The sequence below is a fragment of the Rattus rattus genome, chromosome 4 (genome assembly GCF_011064425.1).
Source record: "Rattus rattus isolate New Zealand chromosome 4, Rrattus_CSIRO_v1, whole genome shotgun sequence".
Lineage (NCBI taxonomy): Eukaryota > Metazoa > Chordata > Mammalia > Rodentia > Muridae > Rattus > Rattus rattus.
The window spans coordinates 93,575,591-93,598,031 of NC_046157.1; the positions used below are offsets into that span (position 1 = coordinate 93,575,591).

A 22,441-nucleotide genomic window follows, 5' to 3' on the forward strand; every position below is an offset into this window, starting at 1 on the left:
CTTAAGAGCAAGGAAGTCTATTGCTGGAAGGATATGCATAATTAATGGGAACACAGGAGAAGCTTGCCGCATAAGCTCTGCAGACACTTTGGGATGCTCACACTGGTGAGCGGGAGCGGGACTGTTTGCAGTCATTCGCACTTTTATGCCAGAGGAGGAAAGATGCTGGGATATCCCGATTCATTTAGACACAAATGCTGCAGATTGTACCAGGACTTGTAAAACCACAGCAACCCGTTTGTTTCCTTTTCAAGGTCTCTCAGTATGGCCACCAATAAAGACCCCGCAATCCTCTGACTTGGGTGATGAAAGCAATTTCAATGTTCAGTGGGAGATTCTACTCCTTTCTTACACTTAGCTAATGGAATGCTTCCCACAGTGTGCCATCAACAATCTCTTCCAAGAATCCAAGCTAAATCTATTCAGGCCTGGAAAGGGACACGGTTATAATAAGCCCCACTTATCTTTTATTCATGGTGGTCACTCCTAATACTTTCCAGGAAACTCTTCAAGGAAATCTTCCCAAAACATTAAAACTCTTACTTCTCCACTGGTTTGAAAGAGCCCTGGGGAGAATGTAGTGGCTTTTGTAACTGAAAAAACAAAGGGGGAAGGAAAACTGTATCAGGCACGCCAGGAGCCACACAACAAACTGGAACACAATTATGAATGTCTAAGCTCAAGAAACGGAGCAAGAATCACCGAGAGCCTGTGAATCGTTCTTATTCCCACGTCATCAAGGTTTCCTTTGATTTTTAGGATTTTATAATTGCTGTGACCTGTGGGAGCTTTCTCTGGGAAAGTTCATTTGAGTGAGAGAGCTGGGGTCCTACAGTTTATAAAAGTGCCAACTTGTCAATGATCTCACTTATAAATACTTTATCATATTAAAAATGCTTCGCTGATGGAGGTTGGGGGTTTAGCTCAGTGGTAGAGCATTTGCCTAGCAAGCGCAAGGCCCTGGGTTCGGTCCCCAGCTCTGGAAAAAAAAATGCCTTGCTAACAGAGGTTCCCAGTGTAGCCTAAGCTCGTTTTATCTTGACAGCCCCTTTAAGGACGTAGAAGAGCTAAGATATGGTCCATAAATAGCTATGCACACTGCAAATACTGGTTGCATGTATTTTTCTCTTTGAATTGTTTCCCTCTTTACAAGAAGAACAAATGACTTCTCCATCAGCAACAGACATAGGCCCTCATTAAGTACATAAATATGTTCAAAATTATCAAGTGTATTACAGTATCCTGAAAAAAAATATTTTCCTGGATGTTTATTTGAAGTATCTTTTCAGAGTCCTTCAGGTTCTTGCTTTCACTCACAGAATGGATCTGGTCATGCTTAGAAATCCAGAAGCAGGCCCAGAGTCTGAGTCTTACAAACAAGAACACGATCAAGTGGGTTAGATATATTTACGTGTAGGTACATTTGCTACCTCTGGTTTTGAGGCACCAATTGACTCTCTGTGCTATTTTCTAACTTATAAAGTCTAGTGTGTAAGGACTTTAATGATGTCTGTCTTCCTACCACGCCCATACCCTGATATCTTGATTTCTTAGACGTAGCTTTATGTCTTTCAGTATCTTCCAATCTCATTCAAATGTCATCTAACAAAATCCCCAAACATTTGGAGCACAGAGCAGTCCCCCCTGCCCTCCTATCTACCACACCGACGAACATCTGATGAACATGGGTCATCTGGAAGAGAAATGGAAGTAGGGCTACACATATGTGCAACACTTGTGTGCTGAATGTCCTGGAAAGAGGCCTTGCAGCTTGTTTTGGTCACTATCCCTGCAGTCATATTAAACAGAAAGCTGTAAAAAAAAAGTAATTATTTTTTGTGCAGTGTGGAAAAAGGTTGGCATAAGGACCTGTGCCACAGAGATGATTCAGAATTTAGTATTTAAATTTAAGATGAGGAGACTACAAGGGCATACTAATTCAGCCATAGATGTTTTGACTTGATGCCAAGGAACGTTGTCATAACTGTTTATTATTTTGGCTTTTTTTGTAACCAAAAAAGAAAGAATTTGTTGCTGAATGAAAGTGATCTTGAAATTCCTTTGAAAGAAATGAAAGCTTTCTGGATCACCTTTGAAATAATTAACAGAGGGCTGTGTAAAGAGCAATGAAACTGGTTGAACACAGACTCTTCTCTGGGAAGTGGGAGTAAATCATAGGATTCTCTAGTCTCAGGAGACAACATCACAGGTCCATTTTTAAGGTACTGCAACTTGTGGCTTGTCTTAGCAAACCCAGGACATATTTAATTACTGCCTAATGCTGATTCTGCCTGGTGCTTTACCCAGAGACCTGGCTTAGCCCCTGCGCTTTCCCAATAGTCATCTTAGAGTAGATGGCTGTTGTTGACACTGTGAGAAAGCAATTTTTTGATTGCTTCCCTTAGCATGAAGTTTTTTATGGACTTTAGGCCTTTGCAACTAAAACCCCATGAGGCATTCATGATAGAGGATATGAGAATTTTAATAAAAAGTGTAATAACCCTGAAAATAGTGTCTTTAATAATCTACATACTAGTAATCATGCGTGCACTGTGCCATGCATTTATAAATATTTGATTATAAAAATATTTGACTGTAATGACAATATTTACAGTCAACATATAAAAATACGCACAATTCTGAATGGCAATAGTTAATCCCCAGCTAGAGTCACAAGTCTAGAAGGATTAGCTCGTTATGGTAAAGTGCAAATGGATAATTACAGAGTGGAGAACATAGCTCTTACACTCAAGTTCGACATACCAGAATGGCTATTATAGCATCGTAGGAGCTACATGGATCACACTTCTTCCTTTCACCATACAAGATGAAACATAAATTATTTTTCCTGTGGAAATGGATAGAAATCAATTGGAAGAAAGACTTTCATGTGATACAAACTTAGTTCAGAATAGCTCTGTCATAGGGTTCTCGTGCACAGCCTTCAAAGAGGTTCACAGTCATTGCAAGGTCCCATCGGAAAACATGTAAATCTCTATTCTTTCAACAGACTTCCACATGATGTAGGTTAGCCCATGGAACTTTTAGACAAATCTTGGCTGGTAATTTAAGTGAGTTCCTCATTGAGGAGGATGGAACATAAAACATAAAGAATGTTTCACATTCTGATGGGGGACACAGTCCAGTTTAAACAAGAAACGGTCTGGGGTTCACAAGTTTTTAAAAATCTCCCATTTCAAGGGAAAATACATTACAATAAGTAAATAAAATTCTCCGCAATTCTAAAAGATTCCCCCACTGATTTCTTCTAGGGTTCGAATGGCCCTCTCTTTGATAGTAAAGTCCTACTTGAATGCCATCACTACTTCCCAATGGACAAAGCAAGTAAAAACCTGACATACTAGAAAGAGGAACACACAAACAAACAGAAAAGGCTGAGCTTGGAGGGTTTCCTGCAAATCATGATCTCATATTTTAGTATTGGTACTCAGTGAAGGAAATCTTGGAGATGTCTACTTCAAAGTGAGGTTGGGAGGTTTCCGTGATGCTTGGGGAGATCCGTTTGGGCTTATATTACTTCCTAAGACCAAGACAAGGCATTTTGGGCATTCCATTAACTCTTCCAGAACACGAAATTTCATTTCAGTTAATTATTGCTACACATCCTTAGAGAGAATCACGTGTTCTGGAGAAGATAGCATCCCTTCTAAAATGCACCTCTCTAAACAGTTGGACAATGAGAAATTCCTGTTTGTCCTACAAGTCTGATCCTTGACGACAATACCTAATACATAAACAAGTCTTTCCCCATCCAAGTGCTTTGGGCGACATCGAAATCAGTGCTTTGGCAGAATATGCAGTGGTACTGTCATGTATTTGGCGACTTGCAAGCTTGCCAGTTAGCTTGTCAATCTTGTTGTTGTTGTTGTTTATTGTTTTGGATCTGAAATGGTTTAGGGTAACTGTAAATCTCAAGTAAGTTATCTTTAAATCAAAAATAGGTGAAGTGATGGAGTTTCACCGAACACAGAGCGACATGGAATCCTCAGCTTCTTAGTGGCTGTCTTTACAAACAGGTGTGAGTGGTAGCAATCTTCATAAATGATGAGTAGCTTTGAAAGAGGAATTCTGTTCTCCAACTGCAAAATCTGCTCAGAAACTTCAACTTCAAATATTAGCTCATGGCCTGGAGGCCAACTGTCCAAACATCTGTTCCCCCTAGCACAGAAGTTCTTGAGATGAAAGGCTGGCGTTACCTGTCACATGACTTTACAGATACAGTGAAAACACCAAATGTGGTTATGGCAAGTTATGGTCTCTCCTTAATTCTATAGTTATTGTACCCACATCAGGGGAGACATTGAAACACAGTGGCTTTAAGGTAGAATAGAACAAATGCCATTTCAATAAAGTTTTATTTAAATGATGTCCATCTAAAAATTTGCATCACTTAGAAGAGCATTGTTATCTATCAACATCATTTCCTAAAACTGAAACAGGAATGGAAATTTCTAAAAGTTCTAGTTGTACTTTGCCCTTTAAAGCATTAGTATTGCTAATGCCTTTAAATTATACAACCCAAATTGGTGGGGATTATAAATGTTCCTCAGGAAAAAGAACTTGTTAGCAGGATGTGTAATCATTAGGCATTTGTTTTATTCTACCCAGAAATAAATTGTTCCTTAGGTTCTCTATTTGGCATGGAAAAGGAATTTTCTAGCAATGTTCTCCAACATGAATAGCAGCCTTAGTCCTTGTAAGTACCCAGCAGATTGGGTACCTGCCTGGGGGTATAGTTTTAAACACCAACTCAATGGAAACATTTACCTCAATACTTGTTTTTTTAAATGTAAAGAGTCCAGGCACAATGACACACAGTTAATATGGCACCTGTAGATAGCTGTGCTTGCCATAGGAGTTTACTTTCCAGTTAATGAAGACAACGGTACTCCAACAAGCAACACAATGACACTGTAGGGGTTATGGTGACCACCATCATTATGACCATGGTCTGGGTTAATGCTTCCAAACGTATTCCAAGGAACACACTAGAATCTATAGAGTTTGCAAGTTTTTCTTATACTATGGACTGTTTGATGCTGAGATGGTGAATGGTAGATGACCCATTTTACTCACTAAGTTCCCCAGATATTTTCTTTTTCCTGTGTTAACTGTTATATGCAACATAGTAGAGTATTTTCACCATCTAACATAAGAATGCTTAACTATGATAGGGTATCTCATTATTTCTTTTCATCTCTCACATACACTGTGTATCCTTACAGATGTACGTCAAAACAATGTGCTTAAAGTACTCATTTTCAGGTGAGTGAGGTATCCAAAAGCAGCCATGCTGGCCTTCCATGTAAATGCACAGAAACGTTAAAGGCTAATGACAAGCTATCTCAACTATTTTAGATTTTAAACATTTGTTCACATGCTAATTAACTCAAATACCTTTTGGTTTTTTTTTTTTTTTTGTGAAGTCATCTCAAAAGGTAGGATCTCAGTGACCAACAACATGATATGTAGAATTTAATGGATTCAAATTTCTGTTTATTTTGTTATCACACAGTTCATAATAATCTTGCTATCTAGACAGTTGAGTTGATTTCAAGTGGCCAATTAGATATTTTGCATCTTCTCTAATGAGCGTATATATTTGGCTAAAGCTGATTTGACTTTTAGAGAGAGGCCAGCCTACCTGAAAATGGACACTTTCTTTCACCAAAACACCAATGCACACTAAAGACAAATATAAGTACATGTAGATGTATACTCATATGTACACACAAAGTGGATTGGGCGGTCCAGTCCTTTGGTTTAGCCAGGATTAAATATGTACTTCCCATGTGCATAAGTTTCCTTTGCTTGACCTGTTCAAAAAGCAAACATGAAGTGACTTGACAAATTAGACATTTTCTCTGTCTTACCCCCTATCTGGAGACCACTTACTCCCTTCTCCATTTCTTCTAAGAATCTTTAGATATTTTAGCCTTCCATTTTAACACACCAATCCATCCATTTCTCAGAAAAGCTCTAAGATCAATGTCAGGAAAATTATCTGTCATGGAGCACAAGGTTGTATAGGACTTCACCTCATTTTATCATCTCTTTCTCTGAAAAAAGCAGACCCTTGGATGTGTCATGAATAATACACTCTTGATCTGACTTGCCTTGTTACCCCTGGCCAGCCCAAGCAGCTGAGGTCTGAGCCTTACTAGCCCTGCATCGTTGTGCAACACTGGAAAAGAAAATGTCTCCACCCTCAGACTGTGGTGACATGATCTGGGTTCTCTTGGATTTCTATGCATTCAATTTCCTCTCTCTCCTTTCGTTTGGCACGTTTCTTTTTCTTGTGGTGCTTTTTGGAAGGAGGAAAAAAGGTTAGGAACACAGGTAAGATAACAAAACAGTGCAGAAGCGTGCAACCCCCGGTCAGCAGCAAGCATTTGAACAGTGTGAAGGTCAGGTTTGAAGGCACAAAGAGGAGGGGGACCAACCCAATAAGAAAAGAAGTAATGTTTTGCAAAATGGCTGTCCCATGCTCTTGCAGGGAGCTTTTTATACATTGTGTTCTGGTGTGCTCAGTTGCTAGTACAAACGTGTAAAGCAGGGGTGCACAGTGGTCAATGGCAAAATTTAAAGTGTAGATAAGGCACAAGATAGAAATGCAATCCATGTCGACATTCCACAACGTCATTAAGCCCAGGACGCCCAGCTCAATTGAGGTGACACTAAGAATTAGCCAGAAATTTCCCAGAGGATGGATCACTAGGAAGAAAGTCAGGACTAACACCAGGAGAACCCCAAAGCCTGCGATCAGAACAGGCACAGTGACTGACAGACTATTATGGTCTGTGAAAACAAAGGAAGGGTTAAACACGATGAATCGGATACTCTTTGAGAGAGACAGGGGCCTCAACTTGTCCAGAACTTCTATGACTTCCTTCTGCTTGTCCCTGCTAGTCCTGGCCACCAGATATAAGCGAGAAGCGATGATGTTGTTTTCATCCCCAGCCCTGGAGAAAATGATATCATTCCGAAAGTGTTGAAACTCTGGCTTTTTTAAAAATGAGCTTTGTAGGACACTGATGAAGTCGGTTTTGTTATTGGCACTGATGTTGCTCGCTTTTAGAAACTGGTAGTACTGTTCCACCCAGGACACTGCAGTGAATCCACTACAGAGCCTCTGCAGATCCTCCTGGACGCTGCTGTTCCAGTACTCCAGGGGTTCATAGACGTAGAATCCTATTACAGGGCTATAGTTGCTGAAATATTTTTGCTGAACCATGGCATAGGACACACTCGGGGAGTCACTGGCTAGTAGGTTGATAATGCTGGCTCCATCACTGATCTGCAAGCACCCCATGAAGGAGAAAGAGGCATAAATGAGATACAGGATGACCACAAATGGCTTCACATAGATATTGGTAATCCACTCATTGTAATGTTCTCGGAGGAAGTGCTGGAGGAAATGGTGCTGGTAGGGGTTTGTCTCATGATGGGATGTCTGTTGGTGCCCATCACTCATTACTGTCTGGAACCACACAGGCTTGCGGTCCAGGTATTCTGCAGAAGGGATCTTACAGCAAAAGATGCTGTGGTATCGATTTTGCTCAAGTTGTCCAGCAAAGACCAGGCAAGAGCCAAAGAAAGAGAAAATGTAGAAGTAGTTCAATAGAATAGAGACGCACATATTCTGACAGAAGATCTTCACTGCCTCTATGTTTGTGAAGGGGCTGGCACCCATACCAAACGTGATGAAGTACAGGGAACTGGTCATGGTGTAGGTGACCATCACATCAGAATAGGCGTCTGCTACCCTGTCTTTGAAGGGTAAATTCTCTTTGGTTCTCCGCCATCCAGACAGAAGCTCAAATACTCCTTTAGTTCCATGACCTAATGTTAAGAGAAAGAAAAAGAATAGTTGCTTTTATTTCCTCCTATGGTTCAAGTGGATTTCATATAGATTATTGATACTAAATGTACATATTCTATTCTTCAGCGTAGTGTGATACTCTTCTTAGTAACTCAGAGGAAATATTTGGTCCCTGTCCATATTTAAGTAAAGACTGAATTTACTGATATTCTATGTGAAATAAAATATTTACTGTCTATTATATTTACCTAAAAAGTTGTAAACACAATGCAGTATCTATATGACATTTTCTCTCTGCATGCGTAGTCTTCCTAAATTAACCATAAGCAGTCAAGAGTGGAAGCTGTCATCTGCATCTTAAATAGGAATGCATGTGTGGCTAACACATCCACAGTCCTTTTAAATGAATTTGTGTGTTGATTTATAGAATTACTAGATGATACTAAATGGTTGACCATTGTTAGATAGATGTGATAGCATGTCATCATCAATTTATATGATTCATTATTTAGGTCATGTTTTTTTTCTTGTGGATGCATGGGTAGGTACACGTCCATGTGCAAGCTTAAAGATGATGTCAGGATCCTATTTGATAGTTCTTCAACCTTATTCTTTCAAGGCAGGATCTCTTAATTGAACCCAGAGCTCACCAGTGAGGCATATCTCACTAGCCAGCCTATCCTAGAGATCCCGTCTCTACCTTCCAATGCTAGATCATAGATGCACTGCTATGCCCACTCGGAATTTAAATAGGTTATGAGGATATTTTTGCTTGAGCATCAGGCACTTCATTCACTGAGCCATCTTCTGAGCCCCCTCTTAAGAATGTAAATTAAAAATATATGTGTGTGCATGTGTGTTTATGGTGAACAGAGACATCGTACGCCCTGAAACAGGTGGTTGTGAACCACATCATATGGGTGTTGGGAATTAAACTTGTGTCTTCTTCAAGAGCATTATGATCTCTTAATTGCAGAGCCATCTTTCCAGCCCCAGGAATTTTATTAGTAGATACTGGATGCAAATAAAAATGCTTTCCTAGGTCACATAAAAGACCTCTAGGCTCAGAGATTATCGCAAATGCTTCCTCTTGGCTCCTTAGAAGCTTTTGTTTCCATGGTTACTGAACAAAAACCTTTGTTGCATGTATGTGGATGAAGAATTCTTTTTTCTAACAAATTTCTGTGTACCCATATATATATATACATGTATATACACACACATATATATGTGTGTGTATGTCTGTGTGTGTGTGTGTGTGTGTGTGTGTGTGTGTGTGCATATGTATGTATATTGTATATAAGGGTAAATAGGCAAAGGGTTTAGTCAACAAATATTACTTGAAAATTTGGCATGTGCTCTCTGGTTACTTTCAAGAAACTGACAGGTTTTTAAGAAAGAATCACTTCCTTACCGTCAGGAGAAGAAAGCAAAGATATTAGACTATATTTGTAATTTCCCCTTTTTCCTCCACTTCCTTGAATTTGATCTGTCAATCATCACCTAGAATATATGAACTGTTCACTTTATGAGTGGGTGGAAATCTTCATAGATTATTTTTTTTTCCTGTTGCAGGCATAGCAATTCCAAACGTGAACTCTTCCTATAAGCAGATACAAGCTGTGCTTGGGTTGTTCTCTAAGAAATGTATTAGAAAACAATGACATTTAAGGACACAGAATGACCTAGTTCACAAAAATCTGGACAAGGGACCTTGTACGTTACCTAGATACTAGAGTTAATTATGAGCTCTATATACAATTCAGCTCTTAGTGCTTTAATGAAGACATTGCAATTGCTACAGTCTTTTCTAAGTGCTCCATGTTTGTATTGGTGGTAGACTTTGTGACTTGGTCCCAAGCATTCCTTTCCTTTCTTCCTTTTATTTGAGACTTATTTTCCAACTAGGGTAGCTTTTTTGGTGGGGGCACAGAGCCCGGAAATTGAGTGTAACTGGAAATCACCCAAGGGGCCAATTGGAAACCCAAAAGGTGCTTTATTCTAAATAGCATCATAGGTTCACCAGGAAAAGTCATAGGCTACCCTCTCAAGCCAGGCGTGAGTTGGTTAGATGTGAGTTGTCTCTCTTCCCAAAACAGTTGTGCTTTGTGGCAGACTGAGTATGGATAACCTTTAAAATGGCTAGCTAATGAGTCATCTTTCATGAATTTATTTGATCATTAGCAGTGTATAAATTTAAGTAGCTATGATGTTAATCTTTGAGTTTTCAAAGCACACTGTCTCTCTTTGGGGAACTGTTATTAATTATTGGTTACTACTAAAGGGAATTAAGCAACAGAGTTCTTAACTCGAATATCAAGCTTTTGGTGTCTTTACTGAGTCTCCTGTCCGGATAGATGTTATCCTAACAAGTAGAAAGAGTTATGAAAACTGCAGATGCATAAAAGGCAGGCTTAAAATATTTTTGGAGGCAGTTTTCTATTATTTCACACATATAACTTTAAGCTGAACACTTGTGTTATTGAAAAACACTTAATGAGACAAACAACAATGGTTGTTCATTCATATCTTCTGTAAGACTCATTGACCAAGAGGAAGTCTTTCTTACTCTCTTGACAACATAATCTATTATGATAGTGGTTAGGGTCATTGAAATAAGACTTTAATTAGAGCACCTCTCTTTGGAAATGAGGACATTAGTTTTCTTTGTAGTCACGAGGGAGGGAAAAGCCACAGAGCACTGAGGCTAAATTTGACTTGCCTTTGCTAATGGTCATTTTAATGGAGCATTAGGCGGCCTATGTAGGACAGGGTTTTGCTTTATGTAGTACAAAAGTCTTTGTGTGTGGCACAAAGCTGATGGTTCTGCTAGGTTTGTGTATTCACTTTAAATGTATTAGAGAATGGAAATATGATCTCTGGACATGACATACTTTATCTTATTCATAGGTATTGTGTAGGTATTTTATAGGGTATTTCTATGAAACTCATTCTTCTGACTCTCACACAATTTGGTCACTTCTTAGCAGCTCAAATTAATTGGCTGCCCCAGCAATGACTGATTGTTCATGGCTTCTCAAATATGGCCATGACCAATCTCTTCTCAGCTTTATTCATCCTATTTTCTGCATCTCTCATTGCTTCCTGTGTTTATTAGTCTGTTCAAGGTCAGCTCAGTCCTCTTTGTCTCAGAGGCATATCTGAAGGTCCCAGTTATACTGACACTTTTCTGTTCCCTAAAATCTTATCTGACTCATTATTCTCTTATTTAATTTCTCAGCCACAAACCAATTTTGCCATGGAACAAAAATTTCTCATGGTAATTCTATTCTTTAAAGTTAGGAAAATGAATTATATGTGACCTTTATTCTGAAAAATATTATTTTATACACATACCCATTAACATGTTTTATTTTTGAGACAGAGTCTCATGTAGTACAATTCTCTATATGGCCAAGGATGACCATTCCTATGACCACTTCAATAGTGCTAGAACTTGCCACAGGAACCACTATTGAGTGCTGGGAATCAAACCCAGTGCCTTATTAATGTTAGAAAGGAATTCTACCCACTGAGTTATAACTCCAGGCCATTTAGCTCTTACCAAATGACATTGACTGAATTCTTGGCTATAGATAAACCTTCAAAAATATTTTTATCATAAATTCTAAACAGTAATGTATATTATACCAGTATAAATTCTCTCCAGAAGAAATGTATACTGTTTAATGCGATTCAACCCAACATGCTTTTACCTAGGGCTTTTAAATAACCCAACACATATGATGTAAAGGCAAACAATAAACAAATTTTCTCAATATGTAAGTTGGCTCAGGCAATTTTGACCTACATGATGCTCAGAGGGACATCATAGCTTCTAAATACCTGTTTTAAGTAGGGAACTATACATGCAAAAAATAGTGACACTATGATGAAACCATTAATATTTCTGTATTGATAAAGATGCAGAAACATAATCAAGAAGAGAATAATTCAAAGTGATATGGGGGTAGAAACTACTAGTGTAAATCCTTGAGAAAACATAATATGTGGAAATGGCCTTTGAACTAACACACACATGTGTATGTGTGTATGTATATACATATTATATAATTATGTAGAATGTGTTATCATAAAAATATATGTGCTCATGTGCATGTGTATATTAACTTCATGACAATTCAGGAACCCATTCAGTGTTTATCTTTAAAAACAAATTGTTTAAATCAACAGGCAGCTGCTCATATGAACATACAGCAGATGTGACAACATGCACAAGAGCTGTGCAAGCTGAAGTTGGACCAAACCTCAGAATGTAGAGTGGGGCTGGACATGCATGTCTGCTCCTAGCTGAGGAGCTATTGACAATTATTTGCTGCTGAGAGAAGGCCGGTTTCCTTATGAGTATAGACCTTGGTGAACTGACTGGACTCCAAAGGAAGACCAAACACTCAACAATATTTGGGTAGTACACATTGACCTTAATGGGGAAAAAGGACACACAGTTGGGTGGGAAGAGAAGGGGATGAGAAGCTGGGAAGAGATGGGGGGCTGAGTGGGAATACAACCAAAACACATTGTATTAAATTTTCCATGAAGTATTAAATAATATAAGTAGAACTTATGACATGGAGACATGAACACTTTGTAAAGCTTTTGTTTGTTTAATGTCAGTAATTACCAATCCTGAAACTATTAGACCTTCTTTCTGAGCAATCCTTTGTTTTGGGGACTGTCATAAATGCTGTAGGAGGTCTAGCCTCATTCCTGCACCCATTCATTCTCAATAGTACACCCAGAGTCATGATAATAATTTCTCCAGACATTGATAATTACGCTTTAGGAACAAAACTGCCCTTGATTGAGAATTACTGGTCTAACTGAAAGAAAAGCAAAATATGCACACACATACCTACTTAATCACCCGTTCCAGATCATAAAATAGGATACATTTCCAGTAAAAATTTCTAAAGACACAATAATGATTTATAATATATTTTGTATCCTACAACACAGAAAACTTCCATTAACAATTTAGAATAATTATTTTTGTCTCATAACTATAATTTTTTATTTATTTTTACATCTTTATCTCTGTAACCTATTCATCTACATAGAATTGGGGTCTTACAAAAGTTAAATTAGGATTTGGGATTATTTGTTCTTGCTTACCTTATATAGCAGGTTTGTTAACCATGAACATCCCATTTTTTTGACCCTGGTGTGTTTTGTTTCCTGCACTCCATTAGACCCTACTTTGGTGCTATAATACTTCTTTAAAAAATTCCAACTTTCTCTTCTGCTTATGCAATCATTTCTCGTTCCTCTTCATTCTACCCTTACTTTGAAAGTTCTCACATTTCAAATGTAACCCCAAAGACCAAGGCACTGTAATCTCAAATGAAGATCTATGGATAATATATGTGTGACTTGCCTCATTACATGGCCTGAACTTTGAATAATAATAATAATTATTATTATTATTTTGCTAATCCAGTCCTGAGTAGAAGTAGGTCTGTCTCACTTTCCCACTAAAATCATCTTTACCTAAGGCCAGAGTTAATTTTAGGAATGACTTCAATGATGTTTCTGACTAATTAGAAAGCACATATCATGCAGTGTGTGTGTGTGTGTGTGTGTGTGTGTGTGTGTGTGTGTGTGTGTGTGTGTGTGAAGGGGAAGGGAGCAGAGACAGAGAATGGGAGAGACGGAGATACAGGAGACAGATACAGAAAGAGGGGAGGGGGTCAGAGGCAAGACAGAGAATAAGAGAGAAGGGACAGAAGCAAATACACAGAGAGAGAGGGGAGAAAGGGGTAGAAGTTCTGGAAAGCTCACCACATTTCCCAGAGCCTCAACCAATCACAAAAGCACCCATACTATTTATTTTATTTATTTTTAATCACATGGAGATAGAGCCAACCAATCAAGGGAAAGAAGGATAAAAGTCACCCAATCCTATCCTAACCCTACTGTTTACATTTGCCTTGCTTTAAATTGACCCTACAAAGCTTACACATCTGTCTTTGACTGGATGTATGGTAGACCCCTGAATACTGGATCTCTGCAGAATAAATGCTTTTTGCTGTTGCATTTGGGTCTGGGGCAAATCACAGATCCCTACAGTTCTTCTATTTGCATATGTAAAATTGACCAGTTGGTCCTATTTTTGGTCATATTAGTGAAGGAGTGCTAAAGTAAATATTTCACTATTAAAAAAAGTAGCTGTCATTGTGGTATGAATGTGAAATGTTCTCCCTGTGTTTACATGTTTGTACACTCACCCCTAGCTGATGCTGGTCCTTTGGAAGGGTAGAGAACCTTTGGGAACTGTAGCCTTGCTTGGCAATGTGAGTAACTGGAGTTAGGTCTTTATGCTTGGTAGCCAATTCCTACTTCCTGTCTGGTCACTACTTCCTGAGTGTGGATGTGATGTGATTGGATGTCTCACGCTCCTGCAGCCATAACTTCTCTACTATAATGAGTATATCCCATCTTGAACTGTAAGTCTAGATGAATCTTTCTTTTGTTAAATTGCTTCTTTTTAGATATTTAGTGATAGCAATGAGATAAGCAAGAAAGACCGTTACCAAACACAGCTGACTTCAGTCTTTAATGTGATGGGGACAAGAACTATACACTCTCATCTGAACCTCAAGTAAACACTCCCCAAGAAACTATGATTGCATACCATATTGATGGAGTAAAACATAAAATGGCTTTTCTACAAAACAATATTATTCTCTTATAAATCTAAGATTTCTTTTACAGATGCCAGTTTTGAAAAGAGTATTTTTATTTTATGCATATGAGTGTGTTTCATATCTGTTCAATATATGTGTGTTTCTTATTTGACTAGGTAAAAAGGAAGTTGTTAAGGCCCCTAGAACTGGAACTATAGAAGTTTGTGAGCTGTCATGTGAGTGGATCCTGTTTGAGAGTATTCTATGCTTTTAAACAGTGAGCAATATCTCTAGCTGTTATAGATGATATTTCTATTCCAAGACAATCTCTTCAGACCCAACCAACTAAATGAAAATAATTTTAATAGTTCAGTTTGATTGTATCAACAATATCATTCTCTATGTGATATGTTTTAGAGAGCACCTTATGTATGTTTTTAGTTATTTTAATCATTGGTAGGGTTAGAAGTCTCTATGTTTGCCTTGGAAAGATCAGTTCATTGATCTCCTTTCTGGAACATGTTTAACTCTTAGCAGGGCACGAGAACATCATCTCTATATAAGAGACATGAAACCAGAGGTTGAAAACAACACAACTATAGAACTATGGTATGCTTTAAACAAAACTTTGCCCTCTTCCTTAGCAGTTATTTCTACATTGGTTAGCTTCTGACTTTTTTTTTTTTGTAAACTTGATACAAACCTAGACCTACATGGGAAGAGAGGAGAAAAGTTTTACATAGATTGTCTCCGATGAAGTATTGTCTTGATTACTAATGAAAACCTTTGCTGTAATGGGCCCAGTTCACAGGGGAGAAGTGCCACCTTTGGGCCCAAAGCCCTAGATATTAAAAGAAGGCAGGCCAAGCAGCCCATGAGGAGCTACTTAGTAAACCTGGCTACTTTCTTAATCTTGCTTCTGTTATTGCTTGCAGGTTCCTGTCTTGAGTTATACCCTGACTTCCCTCAGTAATGGAGTAGGGCATGAGCATGTAGGATGACATGGATTCTTTCCGCTCTAAGCTGCTCTGGTCATGGTATTTTATCACAGCAATAGGGAACCTAACTATGACAGCTACTCTTTCAATAATTAAGCTTGTAAAAATTCACCTCTAAGCATACACAGAAAGATGACATTTTATTTTATATTGAGGTTAGAATTGTAACAGCCTGATGTCAAAGAAATCAGTGAAAGACGAATGAAAGGATAAAACCCCAATTAAAACGGCCAAGCAGCTGAGAAAATGTAGGTAATTCATGACAGTTGTGAGTTACATTTCACTTACTAGGTGACAACATTTACTTACTCTTTAATTGGTGATTTTATTTGTCTGTCAAAAATCATTTCATTGATTCTTTGTGAGTTTTATAACATGTTCCCCAATCCCATTCGTCTCCCCATCTCTTCATATCTATTTCCTGCAGTGAGAACTTTGGTTTCTTTAAAAACATAGGGATGTTATGGACTATGTTTTTGTTGTAATCCTAGGTGTGAGATATGGGGCTACTTCAGATCGTCTACAACAGCTGACTATGATTTGCCTCGTGCTCTAGCAGGGGCATGATTTTTGCAAGCTGCAGACTTTCTCTCTAAGTGTGTGACCTTTGGAATTCTGGGTCCTATTTAAGGGTATGTAAATGTGAGAGCACATAGAACAGCTGTGACTTCTGCTGCTCCTCCAGGTGTTGCTGTTTGCTGGTTGTTGGTTGGCTGGAGACAACCTGATGATGAAGATCAAATTTGCCTTATAGAACTGAATGCCCCTAATCAGTAGGAAATAGTCTCACAATATTGATGTCCCCTTCCCCCTCTAGCCTGAGAGACCAAATTTTAGAGACTTCATTTAACAAAACCAGAACTAAGTTTAAATTCAAGTAAACTAACAGGTCGGTACTTAGCTTCAGTTTCCAAATTACCCCCAACAAGATCTGTGTCATCTCTAGGTTATTCTCCCCCAACAAATCCAGCATTTAGCATCAGTTTCCAGGTCAAGTTCCACCAAATATGCACATCAAGGTTACAAGCCCACCCTCTGCCCAACAAGCACCAATCAGGAGGAAAGCAGAAATTAAGTCTGTGGGTTGGCTCCTAGCACCAGTCAATCATGCTAATTAGATGCTTGCTAGGCAAGAAACACTCACCCCTCACTTGCAGTTTTCTATAAAACCATGTTCTGATGACTGTTCGAGGTTTTTTCTCTACCAGAACCATCCTGCGTGTTAGTGATGAGTTAAGCCTGAGTTAGCTTAAATAAAGACCCCGGAGTGTTTGCAGCAGATGCAGATCAGCTCCTGAGTGGTCTTTCGGGGTTCTTGAACACTTCCTTGGGAATATATATCCTTTTGTTTCTCTTACATAGTATTGAAAGGTTGGAAAGGTCAAGGGTGGAGTAGTTGTGGTAGAAAAAGGGAACCAAAAGTCCAGCTACATCTCTCTGCCCTTGCAACCTCCCCAACTCTGCCCTGCAATAAAATAAATAAATAAAACAAAACTAAACAGATCATAGAAAACAACTCAAAGCTGTACATCTGGAAGCCATAGTGTATCACAGTGAGTTCCACTTTTGGTCTTCACATCTTTACTTGCAAACATTCTTTGCAACGAGTCTGCCTCAAAGCCTTTGGCTGCTGTTACCGCATCAATACTGGATCCTCAGAAGGACTGCTCTGGGATATTCTGTTGTAGCTCTGTGTCGTGGAGACCCTGAAGCTTTGGACCTGCAGAACTGGCCCTTTCCCACGTTGCAGCAGTTCATAGAAGAGATAGATTTTGGGGTGGACCAACTCGAAGGGCTGGATCCGCGTCTTGGTGGTAGCTGAGTTGGCCAGCCTACTAGCTCTCCTGCATCCACATGACCAGGGCAAGTTCTGCAGTACTACCCAGCTAGGTCACCCCAGGATGCAACCAGCAAGGGGTAGGGGCAGCTTCCTCACTCTCATGTCCTTGAGGCCTGCTCCCCCATATCCCCACCATGAGGGCCAGTTCTACTAGGCTGCACAGGTGAGGTGCAGAGCCTGCTCTGCCAAGTGCTAAAGCCAATGAAGGACAGGGTCAGCTCTGTCCAACCTTTGAACATCTATGTATGTGGTCCCAGGTGGTTGCCCAGACCAGGGACATCATCCACATGGTCTTTAGTGGTCATATGAGCCACGGAGATTGACATGGACCCCCTTTGCTGCATGTCCATGGCCCATACATAGCCCTTGTTGGCAGTATGGGCTGAGACTTCACTATGGCCTTGGATGGCAGGGGTGGCTACTCACAATAGGCTGCTCCTCTCCACCCTTGACTTTCCAGTTCTATCTCTTTTCCTAATGCTCAAACTGTTCATCTGTCTACCACATACTTGCACATTGTAGTGGCTCCCACTGCTGGTGGCCACTACAATGTAGCTGGGTGGCCTCTGGCTGTCTTCTTGTCTGCCAACACCACACGGCAGTAGGTGGGCCTCCATTTCTGTGTTTTGTTTGTTTGTTTGCTTTGTGAATATTTTGTTCCCCCTTCTAAGAAGGACTGAAACATCTGCACTTTGATCATCCTTCTTCTTGAGCTTCATGTGGTCTGTGGATTGTATCTTGGGTAATCCAAGCTTTTGGACTAATATCCATTTATCAGTGAGGTAACCCAATATACACTAAGAGATAGGGTCTTTCTGTGTATCCTGGGTGGCATGGAACTGGCTATACAGATCAGACTGGCTTCTAAATCACAGAGATCTATCTGTCTGCCTCTGCCTCCTATGTGCAGTTCTTTTTTTTTTTTTGGTTCTTTTTTTCGGAGCTGGGGACCGAACCCAGGGCCTTGCGCTTCCTAGGCAAGCGCTCTACCACTGAGCTAAATCCCCAACCCCCTATGTGCAGTTCTTAATGTGACTTCCAGAAGAATCTTACTAGCTAAATCTGGTTTAATTTTTAGCACCTTCCTTTAGCTCACTTCACCCCAGCTGGCCAGCCTATAATCTGATACAAAATGTCAGATTTCTCATTATACTCAACTGAGAATATCCATTGTAGATCATTTCTCATGATCAGGGTTGGGGCATGAGTGAGCACTTGTCCTTTTGACTTCTATATTCAAAAACTGTTTGGAATGGAGTAGGCATTTACTGTGATTAGGTTACCTCACTAATACATGGATATTATCCCAAAAGCTCTGATTACTCAAGATACAATCCACAGACCACATGAATCTCAAGAAGAAGGATGACCAAAGTGCAGATGTTTTAGTCTTTCTTAGAAGGGGGAACAAAATATTCACAGGAGGATATATGGAAACAAAGTTTGGAGCAGAGACTGAAGGAAAGACCATCCAGAGGCTGCCTCACCTGAGGATCCAGCCCATATACAGATACCAAACCCAGACACTATTGCTGATGCCAAGAAGTACAAGCTGACAGGAGCCTGATATAGCTGTCTCCTGAGAGCCTCTGCCAGAGCATGACAAATACAGAGGCGAATGCTCACAGCCAACCATTGAACTGAGAATGGGAACTGAGAATGGGGTCTCCATCGGAGGAGTTAGAGAAAGGATTGAAGGAGCTGGAGGAGTTTGCAACCCCATACGAACAACAATATCAACCAACCCGAGCTCCCAGGGACTAAACCACCAACCAAAAAGTACACATGGACAAACCAATGTCTCCAGCTGCATATGTAGCAGAGGGTGGCCTTGTTGGGCACCAATGGGAGGAGAAGCCCTTGATCCTATCACAGCTCAATGCCCCAGTGTAGGGGAATGTCAGGGAGGGGAGGCAGGAACTGGTGGGTGGGGGAACACCGTCACAGAAGCAGGGTGAGTGGACATGGGATAGGGGTTTTATGGACATAAAACTGGGGAAGGGGATAACATTTGAAATGTAAATAAAAAAAATACCCAATAAAAATGTAAAAAAATATAGGCATTTACTAAATGTTTGTGAAACTGAACTGACCAGGGTCAACATCTATTTAACAGATCGACGTTGAAAAACTTACTATAAATTAATAATTATTTTAGCTAATATAAAACTGTGACCTAGTGCAGTGGGTTTGGCCTAATGCTACTGTTTATATTATGTTAATTTGGGTTCCCAAAATTGTTTGTGCAAGAATCTGCACAACTGCACATAAGACACTGAAGGGACCTGCCCCCAGTTGGTTCTGATTGGTAAATAAAGTTGTTGGCAGCCAATGGCTGGGCAAGGCAGACCGAGGTAGACCTTTTAGGATTCCGGGGTTAGGGACAGAAAGGAAGGAGGAGGGAAAAGGATATTTGCCACGCCAGGAGAAGAGGAAGAAGAAAGACACCACAGCTGGTGTCCTGGACAGAGAGCATAGCTGCCATGTAGGAGCTGGGGGAGAGCAGCCTCAAGAGGGCTGCCCGACTGTGTCCAGGATCAACGGCCACCAGGATCGATTTCAGTAATTAATTGGGTACTACGGCAGCCTAGTTATATTCTTTTATATGCTTTATAAATTCACGAAATATAAAGTTAATAGTAAGTAGTATCTATTATCAGTTCTTACAACAATAGCCAACAGCTCTAGGTAATCAACAGTGCAGGATTTTGTGGATAGGAGTGATTTGCAGGAATTTATCAAGCAGAGCACCTGATGACTGTTGCCTGATAATTTGTGGTAGAGTGGAGATAGGTGGCAGTGAGGCCCATTTGGAAAATTAGCGTATAATTCATGAATCTATTTAAGGCATTGTGGCTCATACCTGTATTACCAAAACATGGGAGGCTGAGGCAAAAGGATCACTATGAGTCTGGCACCTTCCTAGGTTCCATAGTGAGTTCTTGGGCTACACAGAGTGTGACCCTATCTCAGAAAACAACAACAATAACAACAACAATAACAACAAACTCCACTAAACCATCACTGAAATGGCCATTCCTAATTAATCAGCTTGACTATATCTGGAATGAACTACAATTCAAAAATGGAGGGCACACTGTGATCCTCATCTCGAGGTTGAAAGACAGAGGCTCCTGACTCAGATCTTGACATGGAAATCTTGAGGCACAGTGACCATGAGAAGCTTAGGCCCAGGCAAGGTAGTGTACATCTTCAATCTCAGGAGACTGAGGCAAGCAGATCTCTGAGTTCAAGTTGAGCCTGGGGCAAAGCAGATCTTGGCAGGGTTGTACACACCTATAATCTGGGCCATACCTTCCACTGAAGGCCTACATAAGGACATTGAAAGAAGGAAGACTCAACTTCTCTTCACCTGCTTGCACTTACTTGCCAGCACATCTGCTGGAACTACTTCTTTTCAGGATTCCAGCTTATACAGGTGAAAGACCAGGCCAAACAGCTAACCTTGAGGGACTGAGAAACTACTAGATTTCTGGTACTTCCCATTCATAGCTGCCAATTGTTGGCTTATGGTTGGACTACAGACTGTAAGTCATTACAATTCCCTTGATATATAGAGATATTCCATAAGTCCTGTGACTCTAGAGATCCCTGACTAATGCAATCACAAAATAAACCAAGCTAAAAGGGATGTAATTATAATTCACTTCAACCAAAGTGGTGGTATTTAAAGGTGATTTTGTCATCCCCGTGACGTGACCTCACAATGGTGATTAATACATATTTAAATTTTCATTAACTGTCATCTAGAATAAATATGCTATCATCAAGGTTACTCAGCTCAGAAAAGATGTACAAGGCTTTTAAACACTTGGTGCATGCGTATATAAACTCAGAAGACATGAGGTAGAATGCAATTGGGCAGGAATTCTTCAGGCTGCCATAGCTGGGGACATGTGCTGGTTTAACCAGAGACATTTGAGTGACATTGTTTTTGTTTGTTTGTTTTCGTTTTTTGAGACAGGGTTTCTCTGTAACCCTGGCTGTCTTGGAACTCTCCTGTAGACCAGGCTGACCTTGAACTCACAGAGATCTGGCTTTTTCTGTCTCCCCAGTACTGGGATCAAAGGTATGTGTCACCATTGTCTGACTTTGACATTTTTAGAAAGTAGTACATGATTTCTCCTGGAATGTCATTGTCCTAGCATGAATGACACAGAGGTTATGGCAAGACTGGCATTATAGTACAAAGAACAGAGGAAATTAGCATGAATTTGAAAAATACTCATTCCTTCCATGAGAAAGGAGGTTAATGGCTTTCATTAAGTCTCTAATAATAAAAGTAGAAACTTAACAGTCTCATGTACTTTTCAGAACTGTTTTTTTATATCTGATCTTCTATATGTATCTTAATGTATAAGAGAAAAACAGTCTCGTTTTACAGTTCACATTTAATCGGTTTAGATTATTTAGAGTTTTATTGTTATAAACGTTGTTTAAATCTAGTATATATATATACTTTCATACTTCACTGGTAAAATTATGTAAGTAATATTAATTGGCATTGTAACTGTTGTATAATTGTCTCCACACCAGACTAATGAGTTTGTCACAGATCCCTCATGTCTTAGTCTTATGACTTTGTTATTCTTTTTCCCTTTCCTTGTTCTAGCTCCCTAATCTGTAAGATGGGACAGAAGTGAATTTCTCCTAGGAGGACTTTGCTCACATACACTTGGGTCCTATGAAACACTTTGCTTAAAGGAAAATCATTGAGCTGGTTCTTACGCTCATGCTGGTGCTGATGTTGGTCCTGATGCTGGTGCCAAGAGACCAAACCTTTTGTGTTTAGACTCCATTTTAGAGAACCTGACCCTATTAACAGGCCAATACCTAGCACCAGTTTCCAGGCTACTCCCCAATAAGACCTGTGTCTAGCACCAATTTCCAGGTTAATTCCCCAAACACATTGCACCCCCAGGTTACAAGCCTACCCCTGACACTTCAATTCCTAACAATCACCAATCAGGAAGAAAGCACCAGCCAATTATATTAAAGGCCGTAATGCTCCGCCCATCCCCCAATCAGATGTGTACCAGGCTAGATAGCCACTTCTTACATCTATAAATGCTTGCCTAAAACTGGGCTTGGGGCC

At 39.8% G+C, this 22,441-nt stretch overlaps 1 protein-coding gene across 4 annotated transcripts in view; it reads right to left on the minus strand.

Moving 5' to 3' along the window:
* Positions 1-1,084: 1,084 nt before the first annotated feature.
* The window catches only part of Ptchd4 (patched domain containing 4), a 190,832-nt gene continuing 169,475 nt past the window's right edge, over positions 1,085-22,441 (minus strand). For all 4 annotated transcript variants that reach the window (XM_032900840.1, XM_032900841.1, XM_032900842.1 and 1 more), the window contains one exon: positions 1,085-7,863. In XM_032900840.1, the coding sequence (XP_032756731.1) occupies positions 6,230-7,863 (1,634 nt within the window). In that variant the 3' untranslated portion in view covers positions 1,085-6,229. The remainder of the gene's footprint in view (positions 7,864-22,441) is intronic.